Source organism: Crotalus tigris, unplaced genomic scaffold (assembly GCF_016545835.1).
Source record: "Crotalus tigris isolate CLP2741 ecotype Arizona unplaced genomic scaffold, ASM1654583v1 scf7180000018831.1652172, whole genome shotgun sequence".
Taxonomy (NCBI): Eukaryota; Metazoa; Chordata; class Lepidosauria; order Squamata; family Viperidae; genus Crotalus; species Crotalus tigris.
Genome location: NW_024097221.1, coordinates 576,178 through 591,586, shown reverse-complemented (window position 1 = coordinate 591,586; position 15,409 = coordinate 576,178). Strand labels below are relative to the sequence as shown.

General features: G+C 39.2%; 1 protein-coding gene across 6 annotated transcripts in view; it reads left to right on the top strand.

The window, feature by feature from the left end:
- Window positions 1-15,409, top strand: part of SHANK2 (SH3 and multiple ankyrin repeat domains 2) — a 389,771-nt gene that overhangs the window by 142,403 nt on the left and 231,959 nt on the right. For all 6 annotated transcript variants that reach the window (XM_039356871.1, XM_039356867.1, XM_039356868.1 and 3 more), the window contains 2 exons: window positions 1,110-1,279; window positions 13,564-13,677. In XM_039356871.1, the coding sequence (XP_039212805.1) occupies window positions 1,110-1,279; window positions 13,564-13,677 (284 nt within the window). The remainder of the gene's footprint in view (window positions 1-1,109; window positions 1,280-13,563; window positions 13,678-15,409) is intronic.

Here is a 15,409-nt window from a genome sequence, read left to right as displayed (position 1 = left end):
CTCTGTGTCAGCCTGATATGTAAACAGAAAAAGATAGGCCAGCATTAAAAGAAAAAGGGATATTCTAGTGTGCATGAAGGAAGAGCCTTCAGTGGACTGCAGGGATCCAATTAGCCTACTGTTGGACCACATCCTTTTGTTTGATTGGGAGATTCTGGACCTCCCATAAACTGTTTTGCTATGGCTGCTGGAAGGACTGCATGTTTCATTGACCAGCCTGGTTTTTTGGGGGGTGGGGGAGGCGTTATTTATGCTATACCCATTTTGTGGAATATTGACCATAAATAGAATGACTTGTCTCGAGCCTGAGCAGTGGGTTGGACTAGAAGACCTCCAAGGTCCCTTCCAACTCTGTTAATTCTGTTAAGCTAATCAAGAAATTTCCAAATGATGGATGCGGGATGTAGTTCTTTTAACAGGAATGGGTAAATTGAGGGAAGGAAATGAAGAAGAAAAGAATTATGTCAGCAGAAAAGACACTTGAGTTAGCAACAGGCAACTTTCTCTCCCAATGCAAATATTGAATTAAAAGGAAGAGAAAAGGGCCTTGGTGGAGATTCTGCACATGCTGCTTGTAGCAGGAAAGGACGTTGCCTGCTGCTTTATTCAGTCAGAAAGTGGGCTGGAAAAAAACAACAAGAAATATCCTTTCATACTGTGAGCATCCAAAATAACTGATAGCTCCCCGCACCCCACTGCGTTATTTTTTTATGCAGGCAGCAATACTACCAGTGTAATTCTTGAAATGTGGCAAAAGATTGGCTGCAGGGAGCAGCAATTTTTAAGGAACATACTTCCCTTCCATTTGAAGGAGAGGAGGAAAGCAGATCAATGTAGCTGCTTTAAATACAGTAAATCTCACAAAAGAAAGCGAATGTATCAGAAATTCATGGTGCTTTCAGTGCAAAAAATACTGCAATTAGCCAACCTTCTCTCCTTAAAAATCTATCAAAAGTTTTTTTTAAATTGTCTAAGCTGCTAGATAGGTAGCAGATAATGCTGCATGGTTTTATGCTATGCTGTTGGGAACAAATATTTATTTAAAAGATAAATATGTTATAAGAAAGTTAAAAAATGAAACACAACCATTCTATTCTGCTGTCTTTCAGTGCCAATTATAATCCCAGTGCCAACAAGGACATTATATCTGCTTTGGATTATCAGGGTCAAAAACGCAAACTGTATAGTGCTGTACCTGGAAGACTATTTATTGTTGTGAAGCCATATCAACCTCAAGGAGAAGGGGAAATTCATTTGCACAAAGGCGACAGGGTAAAAGGTCAGTTTCTTTTCTGTTCAAAAAATCTTGGATAGTCATGTATAATTTTTTGAAGCAGGCAACCGTCCCCACATAATGCTATTCCAGAACTCTGGATTTTTAGCTTATGATTACTAAGTAAATGGGCAGATAAAAGAGTTGAAGTTTTCTTGTCCTGTCTTCAAGGAATAGGCATGATTGTAAGATAAGATCTCCAAATTTACTACACTTAATTATTGATGTTGAAATTGATTTTATCCTGATAGTGATCACTCCTCTCTTATTGCAAAATTATCTTGTAATGCTCTTGTATCTAGGCAGAATATATCCATGCATTTTGAAATAGTCTTGGACAGCAGCAGCGAGTGTGAGCAAGTTACTGCCCATTCTTTTAGCTTGCTGTAGATTCCCGCTTAAACAGCCTATTTGACCTGCAAAGGATAAGAGAGAAATACTGTTTTTCCACAAAAGATCAGCATTATCCTAGAACTGTTAATGGATAAAACAAGCAATACCAGAAGTAAATCAAAATCAAATTTCTGGTTTGATCCTGAATACATTACAGCCAAGGTTAAACTGATCAAAGCCTGCATGACATTCTGCTGTAATAATCTGCAGCATCTGCAAGAGGCAATACTCGACCAGAAGAAATATAATATGGCTGTAAAACGAAAGAAAAAACTTGAGGTAAAAATAGTAGCAAATGATAGAAAATTAGCTCAATCAATTAAAAATAAAAACTGCTTCAAAAACTGCTGCTGGAGCAAGGACTAATTTCATCAAGACCTGGTTGACAGCTTCAGAACTTTATCAAGTGAGACTAAATAAATAATTCAAGCCATTGAACTATAAAATCACATAAGGTTTGGACAGATCCTTATGATCCAATCCTTTTCCGACTGCAATAATCTACTATTACAGCGTCTCTGTCATCTGGCCTCCATCAAATGATAGTCCAACATCTCTTAGCGAAGTCTTAGAATAGAATAATAACAGAGTTGGAAGGACCTTGTAGGTCATCTAATCCAACCCCCTATATCAGGGGTAGGCAACCCAAAACACTCAAAGAGCCACTTGGACCGGTTTCCCACCGAAAACAAAACACTGGGAGCTGCAAAACCCTTTTGATATCTAAAATGAAGATAACACTGCATATATCCTTTTTTACTTTTATACACACACACACACACACACACATATACATATATGTATGTATGTATGTATGTATGTATGTATGTATGTATATTATAAAGGTAAAAAAGGATATATGCAGTGTTATCTTCATTTTAGATGTCAAAAGGGTCTGTCTCTCTCCCTCTCTCCTCTCCCTCTCTCCCCCCTCTCTCTCTTTCTCTCCCTCTCCAAGGCAAGCTGCCCTCCTCTCCATCCTGCGCCCCTTCCCCCAAAGAGATTCACTGGCACAGTTTGTCAATCGCCACTCTTCCTCTTCCTCCTCCTCATCCCCCCCATTCTGGCTTCAGCACAGAGTTTGCACCAGAAGAAGAAGAAACGGAGGGCTTCCCCCCCACCCGCTGTTTCTCTTCCTCTCTTCCTTCTCCCCTCATTTCTTTGGCACATGTTTGCTGGGAGCACACCCAGATTTGAGCTTCTTGGATTCAGACTCTTCCTCCCACACTCCCCACCCCCATGGATCCCTCCTTCCTCTCCCAACTCCCTCCCCCACCCCCAACACCAGCACTGACCACCCCTTTTCCCATCCTTCCCATGAGCATGCGGGGGCATGCCTAGCTTGCGATGGTACCCGCATGGAAGGCGATGCTGCTGCCACAAAGAGGGTAGCAGCCCTGCCGCCCAGGCACAGCAGCAAGAATGATGGCTGAGCGCCCCCCCGCTCTGCCCTCCCTGGGCAGGCAGCGAGCTTGCAATCATGTGGAGGGAGAGAGGGGGGGAGGAGAGACCGGCCCGGGACCTGGTGAACAAACCTATCAGGTCCATGCCCAGCAAGACATACTGGGACTCTGGCGAATGACTGGGCTCCTCTCCTCTGCCCTAGCAATTGGGGGCAGCTTCTCTGCACCCCCCATGCCCTGTCTGAGCCTCTCCGCCCAGTCTGACCGGACCCTGCGGGCGCTCAGCTGGGCAGCACTGGGGACAGCTGGCATAGCGCAGGCGGTACAAGGGCCAGGTGGGACCCCACAAGAGCGTCCAGCCAGCCTCTCCCCCTCCCAACCTCCATGCCCACCTGGACTGCAGGCATTTGTGCTGGGCCAGGAAGGTGTGTCTCTCTCACCAGCCCTGCCCCACGTCATCATGTGGATGCTGGGCTGGCCAGCGTAAAAGACAGTCAGGGCCTCTGCTCTCGAGCCAGGGGGGCGAGTGGGCAGCCAGCACTGAAGGGGTGGGGAGGGGGCAGGAGGCAGCAGAAGGTGCTGAAAGGTGCCCAGGGCACCACAGACCGTCCTGAGAGGTGGGGAAGGCAGGCGAGGGAGCCATCAGCCAACTTGCACTTGAGCCGAGGGAATGTTCAGTGCCTGGTTCGGTGCCAAGAGAGCCAGGGAAGCGCCGCTGCGTTTGGACAAGCATGGCCCTGGCGCAACTGAGGTGGATCTAGCAGCTGCGGTGAGAGGGCTCCATGAACGGGTACAGCTCCCCGTACCTTTACATAGGCAGCCCGGTGGCTCAGCCGGCCCGGGTGCCCTTGCAGCGGATGCCCAAATGCATGCACTGCTGCAACCACGGCGTGCTCTCATGGCTGAAGGGCCACAAGAGTGGCAGTGTGTCATGGATGCCCAGGTGGCGCTGCACTGCCAGCAGGCCAACAAGAGCCTGGAGAGCCTTTTGCCTGACACACTGCACATCCTGCCTGCCACCCCTGCCACCCCCGCGTCCGCCTCTGCTATGCTGCCTGGGCACCCCAGAGCAGTGCTTGCTACCGCCATCGCTGCTGCTATCCAGGGATGGCCTGTCGTGGCACTAGCCCCCCCCAGCGGCACCATGGCTAATCCCATGGGCAGAGGGTGACCATGGGCAGTGTGGAGCTCCGGCTGGGGTGGTGGCCAGCAATGGCATCGTTCCCTGGGCCATCCCCGGGCCACTCCCTGGGCAGCCGAGCCGGCCACCTTCTGCGCCACCGGCGTCTTTGGGCCGGAATCACTGCAACGGCCCGCCGACTGGTCGGCTCTGTACACCGGCGATGCTGGAGCCTCCTATGCTAGCAGAGGCTTTGATGGGCTGCTCCCTGGCCATGTGCACCTCGGCACCCTGGCTGGCTCCCCGGCCACGTGCGCCTCGGACTGAGCCAGCCTGGGAAAGGGATTTCCTGGCTGCCCTTCTCCCAGGGGATGGGGCACCTGGGCACAGGGCCAATCAGGAACCCTGCAAGGGGGCAAGTCCCATAAAAGAGAGAGAGAGAGAGAGAGAGAGAGAGAGAGAGAGAAGTGCCCCCCCTCTCTCTCTGCAAATGGCAGAGCAGGCTCTGGAGCCGCAGGAGGTGGCTCAAAGAACCGCATGTGGCTCTGGAGCCGTGGGTTGTCGACCCGTGCCCTATACCATTTCTGACAAGTGGCTGTCCAGTCTATTCTTGAAAACCTCCAGTGATGAAGCACCCACAACTTCTGAAGGCAAGCTGTTCCATTAGTTAATTGTTTTCACTGTCAGAAAATTTCTCCTTATCTCTAAATTAAACCTCTCCTTGGTCAGTTTCCATCCATTGTTCCTTGCCTAGCCTTCAGGTGCTTTGAAAAATAGATTGTCCCCCTCTTCTCTGTGACATCCCTCATATATTGGAACACTGCTATCATGTCACCCTGGTCCCTCTGTTCGCTAGACTAGCCATGCCCAGTTCTTGTAACCATTCTTCATATGTTTTAGCCTCCAGGCCCCTAATTGATTTTGTTGCTCTTCTCTGCATTCTTTCTAACATCTCAACATCTTTTTTTATAATGTGGTGACCAAAACTCGATGCAGTATTGTAGGTGTGGCCTTATAGAGTGGTACTGCCATAGTACCTCATGTGATCTTGAGTCAATCCCTCTCTTAATGCAATATAGGATTGCATTAGTTTGTTTGGCAGCTGCTGCACATTGCTGGCTCATATTTAATTGATTGTCTATTAGGACTCCAAGATCCCTCTCACAGTTACTGCTATTAAGCCAGCTTTCATCTAATCTGCATGTGTACGTTTGGTTTTTCTTGCCTAAGTGTAATTCTCTACATTGAATTTCATTTTGTTAGATAGGGTCCAATGTTCAAGTCTGTTGAGATCCATCTGGATTTTGAGTCTATCATCTAGATGGAAGTCTGTTCCATCATTGTACAGCTCTTGTTGTAAGAAGACTTTTATGTTGCTGTTCAACCAAAATGTGTTTCCTTGTAATTTCATCCTATTGCTTCTCATACTGTCTTTTCTAAATTTCTAAAAAAAATTGTTCCACCTTATGCTTTTAATAATGTGTGAAGGCAGATATTGTGTTTCACCCCAGTTTTTGCATCTTCAGGCTTAACATACTTGGAACCACTTAACTTTTCTTCTACATTTCTCCCTCCAGACCCTTATTACAACTATCAGTTTGGGATATAAGTGTTATATTAGCAGTTTTATCTATTTCCATGTGTTTACAGTATAGAATTAGGAGATAAATGATATATACCATGTTATTTACTTTTCAAAATAATATAGTTGCTCATGATTGTTAATATTTGTATTAAAGGATCTTAGTCATGCTGATGAAAAGACTAGTCCACAAATAGGCCATAATTTTTGTGAAAATTATATAAACTATATGCTAATTAAATATGAACATTCAAAAGCTGTCCTTAATGCTGAATCAACCTATCCATTGACCTAGGTTTCTTTTAACCAAATATTTTCTTGATAAGAAAACACCCTTGAAATATTGAGGGCAGAGAGATGTTTGCAAAAGAGACGATATGGTCAAAGTGGCACAAAAAACAGCATTATTTAGTAAACATTTAATATATAGACTTGAATAATGGTATGCTGCCCAGTCATTTCTTATGAGATGGGCAGCCGTAAAAATTTGATAGATAGGTAGGTAGGTAGGTAGGTAGGTAGGTAGGTAGGTAGGTAGATAGATAGATAGATAGATAGAACGCCTTGCCTATCTATTTATTATTGTAGTTATTAGCATTTAATAATTATAGTAGCAAATAGAGGGGCAGGACACATATTAATAAAGAAAGATTTGCTTGAAGTTGCTTGCAAACAGATGGATTAACTAATATGTTCTGTTATAACCAACATAACACAAAACTGTGCTCAGGCCATCATGGTTTCCATTTGTTGCCGCAAGAGCAAGCTGAACAATATGCTTTCTCACTTAGTAATCACAATACTAGAAAAGCATCCCTGATTCCCAAAGAACCAGTAGTAGCTAATATAATCTTCTCCATCTGTCATCCTCCATATACTGTATGTTGCACTAGTTTGTCGGTCCACAACTATCATGGATAACATTATTGATGTATGATGAGAATTGCATTCTAATAAATTACCAGATTTGGGAAAAATGGGGAAAGAATGAAAAGCACAGCACAGTGTTGCTCCTACACCCCTTTCTTTTCTTTTTTCTATAATTCCTGGCACTATGGAAAAGACATGAGAAACAATCATAGTGAACGCAAGGTTTTCATTCTTTTCTCAAGGGTATGATGATAAAACTTTAACTAGGGTTTTGGCTTCACTACTCATAGTGATTGCCTGTTGTACCCAACACATAATTTGCTCTGGGTCTAAGGACTTTTACTCTAATGGAGAAAGCTGATAGAGGCAAACTCATACTCCAACTACCATTCCCTGAATAATGGTACATTAATCTTAAAGAGATTTTCCAGCCATTATGTATATAAAAAACCTCCAGAGAAAAGAAAGAGGTGGGAGATCCCCATGTAAATGCTGCATTTTCTTTTCCTAAAATCATTCAGATAAATCTTAAATTTAAAGTTAAGAACCTTAGCTAAAAATCCTTTTCCTGGTCTTCAGACCTTATCCATCTCTCTGCTGTTATAGCTTCATAAACCACTATACTCCCTTAGATGCAGTCCTTTAGATATCTTCATGTGATGATGTCCCTCTTCGCTGGTGTGACTGCCTGCAGGGCTGTCTTTTTTGCTGATTAATACACAACTCTAAATATTCTACAATTTTTAGTAGAGATTATATCCAGTGATACAATCTATAAATACAACTGTTATGGAGCTCTTGTATAAGGTGTGAAACTGGTTTGTCCTTGCATGCTGAGTAACAGTTGTGCAAATGTTGCCCTTTGCCTCTTCTACCCATGCCAGCACTTGCCCTGTGGTGTGGGCATGTATCTTAATCTGCTTCATTATATATTCCTAGCTGTGTATAGTAATAGACTAAAAATAGCCGCCTTAAAGTCAAGTTTGAATTCTGATGTCTTCACTGACATTTCCATGTAGTTTTCTTGGCAACAGTGCAAAATTAGTTTTCTATTGCGTTCTTTCATTCCATGCAAACATATATTCTTTTAACACTTTCTGTTAAGTGTTTATAGCATATACATAAATTCTGTTTCCTGTTTTAGATAGGTTGAAATCCTATCTAGGACATGAGAGAATATCTTTGCTGGTCCAAGCATCAGCACGCTCCAGAATGAGGGGAAAATGCAGTTTGTATTGCCATAGAGTTCAGTTTGGAATCCAGTTTATTAATTCAAAAGATAAATCACTTCACCATTGTTTGATTTAAACAGATTGTCCTGCTGTCATTGGAAATCACCTAAAACTTCTGCAGTGTTTTAAGCCTGTTACAATTAAATGAAATTTAATCCATTTTTTTCTGGGAAATAGTGACTAAAATCATGTGTAACATACTGTGTGTCTACCTAAGAGACCATAATAGTTCATAATATTAGCAATAACTGTTTTAAAAGGGGATCCATTAAAATATTAATGTATAAATATTTATACATGTATTTGTTTATGTGTTCATATCTATTTCAGCAGTTTATATAAACAGGTGAGGCAAGACATGAAGCCTGCAAAGTGTCAGGATTAGGAGATTTTCAATAAATAATACACTGTTTAAGATTTGTTTAGTTTGTTAAAATTTGTTTATTAAATTTATATAGTGTCCTAATTCACAGGGACTTTTATCAGTTAACAACTATAAGAAACAGCAAAATAATTAAATTCAAAGTAAAAATAGAACAATGTATATATAAAAATCCATACACTGTCAGCTTACTCTCCAAATATTGTCTGGAAGAGCTCCAAAGGCAATCAAAGAGGGATCTCCCTGCTGCTAAGACTTGACCAGGTATGCAGTGGAACCATCTGCCAGTTCATTCAGAAACTCCCCTAAGTACCAGTTGGCGGTAGTTGTTATTGTCTGAGCCAGGAACTGATCTGACTAGAACAAAGTGCTGGATGGATGTAATACCTTCCATGTCCAAGTCAGAACACAGCTGTTCCTAAGCAAAAACAAGGTCCAGCAGGTAGCCTGCTGCTTGGATGTGTCAGGCCAGAAATTACCTGGAAGAGAAAGATGATTGTCATGGAGACCAGGAACTCCTGAGCAAAACATCCAGTTGTACTCTGTTCCATCTGTACCAATATTCTAAAACCAGCAGTCGCAATGAACTACAAAAAAGTAATACTTATAAACATTCTTTAAAAAGCAAAAGTTATAGAACATGAATAAACGAATTGATGATGGATATGAGTATTCTGTGGTATTGATATTTGGTGTATGTAGCGCTTTCTCCTTTTGTGTTCCTACACTGTGCCAATGAGGTAGTTTCCTAGTTTCTTGTCTCACAGTTTTCCATCTCCCAATGTATCGTATTCTCAACAGTATTACAAGATACCATATTGGAAATTAATGGGGCCAGGTGAGAGCAGGACCATGCTAATTAATATCCATTTATTATGCTGAATTGTAATTTGTGCAGTTGTGGTTTAACATATCTGGAAATACAAGGCTGGGCAAGCTTAAATCATGCATCAAATGATTTGGAGGGTAGACATTGTTCCAAGAAAGCTGAAACTGGGTCAAGTTCAAGTAAAGATTTAAAAATACATACAAATTACTGCATTAATAAACTATTAGGTAATCTAGTTAAATATATCTGTTATTTTGAGCCATTAGTCATGCCCAGTGACATCATTTCTGTCTAACACTCATGACACAAAGAAATCCACAGCTGATAAAAATAAATTTGATATTTGGTGGGGGTGTTTTTTCCACCAAAGCAATCCCAGTAATCAAGGTGGAGTCTCAGACAATGTCTAATTCAGACATTGCTATAACTTAACTTTTATTGCTTTTTTCCTACTAAATTCCTATGTTAAATTAACAATATTATCAATACAAACCAACTTATGCCATGGTAGCACAGTGGTTAGAATGCAGTATTGCAGGCTAATTCTGCTGACTGCCAGCAGTTTGATTGTCACTGGCTCAAGGTTGACTCATCCTTCCATCCTTCCTAGGTCAGTAAAATGAGGACCCAGATTGTTGGAGGCAAAATGCTGACTCTGTAAATCACATAGAGAGGGCTGTAAAGCACTATGAAGTAGTATATAAGCCTAGGTGCCATTGCTATTACTATGCTTAATCTACAACTTTAAATATATTTTGTGAGATAAATGTGATTCATAGTAAGCTACTGGACTACTTCTCAAATGGCTTCTACAAAATATTCCTCAGTTTCCTCTCTTCTCCCATAATTTGATTGCCCAGATTTTACACCTTCAGATGAACAGTTGAAAAGTTCAAGGGATGAAAAAACAGATAGTTGAGGCTTGATTATTAAAGATAAACTTCACAACCAGCTTTAAAATTGAAAGTAAATATATTGAAGTGATGGATAACTGTTGTCTTTTAGCATCAATTAGCAACAATTAATGAATTAGCAATCAAGAAAGGCACTGAAGATTAGCATTTGGTGGCATGACAATGAAGAAACCTGAGAAAGATATTCAGATGCCATGATGTTTCTATACTTACAAAGGTCAGAATTGTGCAGACAATTTGTTTTAGTGATGACAATTTATGGTAGTAAAAATTGGGACCTTGGAAAAGTAGGTTAGGGTCTTCCAGATAAGAATCTATGGCAGACTAGATGTCCCTGAAGGAGTGTAGACAGCATTGCAGTGGAGATAAGTCAGATGATGAATTCTGACCACCACCATCTTTCCAGATAAAGGAGAGATTGTGAGATTGCCCACTTGTACTCCAGACAGCTGCAGGGAATGAGATTTTCATGATTGACTCATGAATTGAGCTGCTGGGAGTTGAAGATTTTTAATCAAGTTCACAGCTATAATGCAGCCTAATATATTGGAAGATGAGGATGACATTGGGAAATGAGGGAATGATAGGCTGCCTAGGAACAATTAATCAAGAAAGGGAGAAGTCCCAAGAACTTAATGGTTGGAGAAAAAACTTAGGAAGAACCCACCCTAATGGATCAGATGGTTAAACATGGTGGTGATGGTAATAGTGAGACTTCAGACTTGGAAGACACTATTAATGTAGCCTTACAATAAATATAAATAAATTACAATAAATTTAGTTCACCTAGTCATGTTTCCTATCTGGTTTAGCGGGGAGAATTGACATCTATATGGACAAAAGGTTCACACAAGGCTCACTTTCTTAATCTTTTTCAAATGTAATTAATTTATAGCTAAATAGAGATTTTCTGACTGGCAATACAAGAGAATTCCATCTAATGAGTCAACATTCTTTCTGGACTAAAAAGGAAGAAAGAGTTTTAAAGACTTCAAAGCTTTTGAGAAAATGCTCAACAAGAAAGTTTAAAACAGATAAAAGGGATAATTATTTTGAGAAGTAATTTTGTGATGAAAGTGCTGTTGAGGGAATTAGAATTAAAATACAGAAAGAAACCAGACTTTTATGGGAATAATTCTTGTTTACTATTAAAGACTCAGTCAATTGATGCATTTTACAAAACAAAAGATAAAGGTAATATGAGTCAGACAGTGATGCTGAATATAACTAGAGATTGCCATTTGAAACAAAAATATTAAGGGCACAGGAAGACATAATAGAAAAAGAAAATGAAAGTTTTGCATTTTTTTTTCTTTCCCTTGCAATTGAGACACTTTTACTTTGGATAACAATATTACAATGGCAACTATCAGAAAACCAGCAAAAACAGGAGGGGAGGAGAAGATTGCTAGAACAATTTGCAAAGAGAAGAATTACACCATCGGGATTTGCTTCAGAAAAAGGACTAAATTAGCTGAATAACTTGATACTAAATTGACTAAATCACTGGATACTATATTGAAAGCTTTGAAATGGATGAAAGACGTAAAGATGAAAGAGGAGATGAAAGGGGAAGTTAAGAAAAAAAGCTCTGTAAAACAAATGTCTGGAGATGTGAACAAATTAATGATAAAGTGGAAATTTGGAGAGTAAGAAGTATCTATTTAAGTGTCTATATATTATTAGTGAATGATATATTAATTATATATATAAACTATTATGTATTATAATAATATAAGATTTATTAAACATATATTAAAATTAAATATACTTAACTATAATGTGCAAGGGAATGTGCTTTTTTGAGGAAGAATGACGGAGAAGCTTTACAATATTCCAATCAGATTCACCCAAGGCAAGGAAACAATCATTAAGATCTGTCAGGTGTCTTTAAAAAGAATCCTTAGTAATATTTTAATATCTTTCAGTTTTACAGTGCCCACATTTAAAAAGTAATGTCTATATCCACGTTTAGTCTTTTAGGAACATGTGCTAACATTGTCATTTTTCTTTAGCAGTGAAAGCATTTTTATAAAATTCAAAAATGTACTCTATATGGATTGTGTGTTGCATGAATATGGCTTTTCAATTAAAGCTGTTAGTCATTGGCAAAAGTGCCTTTCCTTTGAATAAAAATAGTGGTATCATTTCCAACCCACTTTATAAAAGGCTTAACTTGCGATTCATGTAACACTCACTTTGAAGCAGTATCTTTGAAGCCTCACTGAATTTTCAAAGATTCATTTTCTGGAATTCCTGATAACCCATTTTAAGATTCACTGAAGGAACATCTGTTAATTGTGTGAAAAATGCTTTGAATGTAAGGCACCTTTTATATTAGATTATTTACTTTACTTGTAAGTATGTTTTAAATTAATTTTCTTAGTCCTGTGTCAAAACATGTTTTATTAATACAGTATGAATATTGTATACAAATGCTTATATTATGTAGTGCCAATCTCTAATGAAACAACTTGCCCAGAACGATGTTAATCAGCCTCTGGTGACAGCAACTTGCCTAGAACGATGGCAGCCAGTCTCTGGTGACGGCAACTTGCCTAAAGCAATGGTAGCCAGTCTCTGATGGCAACAACTTGCCCAGAATGATCGTGGTTAGTCTCTGGTGATAACAATTTGCCTAAAACAATGGCAGCCAGTCTCTGGTGGCAACAAGTTGCCCAGGACAATGTTAATCTGTCTTTGATGACAACAGCTTGCCTAGAATGATGGCAACCAATCTCTGATGCTGACAGAAGCCTCCCTTGTCCAGTCTCCTTGCCCCTCTCTGACCTCATTCCATCTCCCCCAGCTGATCCTATAAAAAAAAACCCTTACCTCCCACTAAAAGACATATGTCAAACTCTTCCCTAATTCTCCCTCTGCCTAACTTACTCCAGCGTGGGAACCCAAACTACCCTCTCTCCCTCTCTTCATCTGGCCTGCCCGCAATGAAAGAGAAAGAAACAATAAAACTTCACTAGTTATAGAAAGCAAAATAAAAACAAAAAAATCTAAGTATAATTCTTAAAAGTAAGCTTACACTGACAAAAACCTCTTTATCACATAATTCAGGATGTGCTAGCAAGATTGTTATCTACCCTATCCTGCAGTTAACTTTATGTGGTTTTAGTGATTTTCATAGCGTTCTAATGGATTATGACCTGCCATAAAATCTATAGATCACATAAATATTTAAAATAAGTAAATTAAATGAACAAAGGACAAGCTGGAGGGTAAGCCCACATCCAGACTGTACCTGCTATCTCCTGTATTCTATTACCATTCTTCAAAATGAGCTTCTTCTTTTTTTAGCTTACCTCACATGGACCCTTCCTTTTCCCATTTTGCTCACATGACAATTAGTGTCTAAAACCACAACGACAACTACACATATGCTAACTCAATGCAGTCTAGCAATACAGAATTTGAACTTATATTAAACATAATCAAATATCAATTTGAAGTTGCATTAGTCGCAACCTACCTATTTAAGTTTGGGGGTTATTATTTAAACTTGTACGTTAAACAACAAAAACTGAATGGTATTTTCCTATTTTACTTCTAGTTTTGAGCATCGGCGAGGGTGGATTCTGGGAAGGCAGTACCCGAGGACATGTGGGATGGTTTCCTGCAGATTGCGTTGAGGAAGTGCAATATAAGCCAAATGAAAATAAACCAGGTGAGATGGTACAATTCAAGAGTAAGCTATGCTTACAATTTTTCATGGGGAAGTACATGAGTGTTTGCTGAACTAGAAATTACTCTAAAAAAAGAGTAACTATAGATGTTTTAAAAACTATATATTTATGTTATTATGCAGATATTTCTTCTCTAGAAGTATGTGGAATCAGTAAAAGACTTAAATGATGTACAATTTGATTCTTCACTTAAAAAATAATTATGGATGATTTAAAAAATATTCATTTTTCATTGAATATGCATTTAAATCTGTGATGAGCTATTAGGTGACCTCCAAATGCTTTCGGCAATTTCTAGAATTAATTGGCCGAGATATATGGATGGCATCAGTCTGTCAAATTCTTGCTTATGCATTTAATTCCTATTTTAGTCCCACCTCATTTTAATCAGACAAGATTAATCTCACTTTAAGAAGCTCCACTTTCATTATATTCACTTCTTTAAAATGAGACTGAAACCATTTCATTATATTCACTTCTTTAAAATGAGACTGAAACAAATGAATGAAGTTGAGGCTTAATTATAGTCCACAAAGAGCAGCTATTTTTCCCCAAAACTTATTCTAAAGGTTTCAATAATAAAGTAATGTTCTTGGCTAAAAACAACCTTTCACTCTATATCCAAGGCTGATTTAGGTTCGGCAACAACACCCTTTTGGTGATCTGTGCAAATATATATTAATATTTCTGATGTATCTTATGCAACTAGAATTCCCAAACATGGAAAAGCTTTTACTTTAGGCATGTTGTAATGCTCCCCCTTTGCTGCTTTTGCAGAGAAACTGTAGAAAGTTCGTATATTTTAAATGACTGTGTTCTTAATGTTCATTTGATAGAGACATTCAAAGTGCCCTTATTTCCTCAATACTATATTTGGACGATTACCAGGTTGCATAGATGAATCCCCTGTCTATTTATTATTTGGAGTATAATTTGTTCACCACATATGAAGTCATCCTATTAAAAGTTGCAGTATGAAAAATCCATCAAGAATTTACCATTAGCAAGAACCATGGAGGAGAGGACCTCTGTTTTTCAATACTTGTATTATTGTTGGTTTTGTCACTTTCTAATATTGTTTTATTTTTTTAGGTTATAGTGTATTTTTATTTCATAGGGTTTTTTTTTGTTTTAGTATTGATACTTATTAGAATGCCAGTATATATATTTCAATATTATACTGTCCTAGCACTGTATTATTAATGCTTACTTTTAGGTGTGTTATCTAAATATCTACAATATTTTATATCTCATCGATTTGATTATTAATATTATTGGAAGGGCCAGAATTCTGTCTGTATTTATCTGCACTTCTTGTGTATGATTGAAATAAAGATTTGATTTGATTTATTATAATGCTAGCACTAAGTGTCCTACTTGGGCAGAATGATGGGCTACAAATGAAGTAAATATATAAGATAAAATACCCTATAGAAGATAAGATTTTTGTTATGCAGTAACCGTGATTTCACAGGTGGTAGTGTTCATAATCCTTATTTTTCTATTTATCTGTTAAGGAGAGAAGGACCTTTGGCATAACTGCCAAAATTTCTTTTGATGTGGAGAACCGTCTGTCTGGAAACACTCTCAGGATATATTCAGTTCCTAATTAAGATATTAAAGATATGGTTTGACAAGTTACTAAAATTTAGCTGTGGCCCTGATGAGAACTAAACATAAGTGTCTTTATTAGTATTATTGTACCCTTGTACT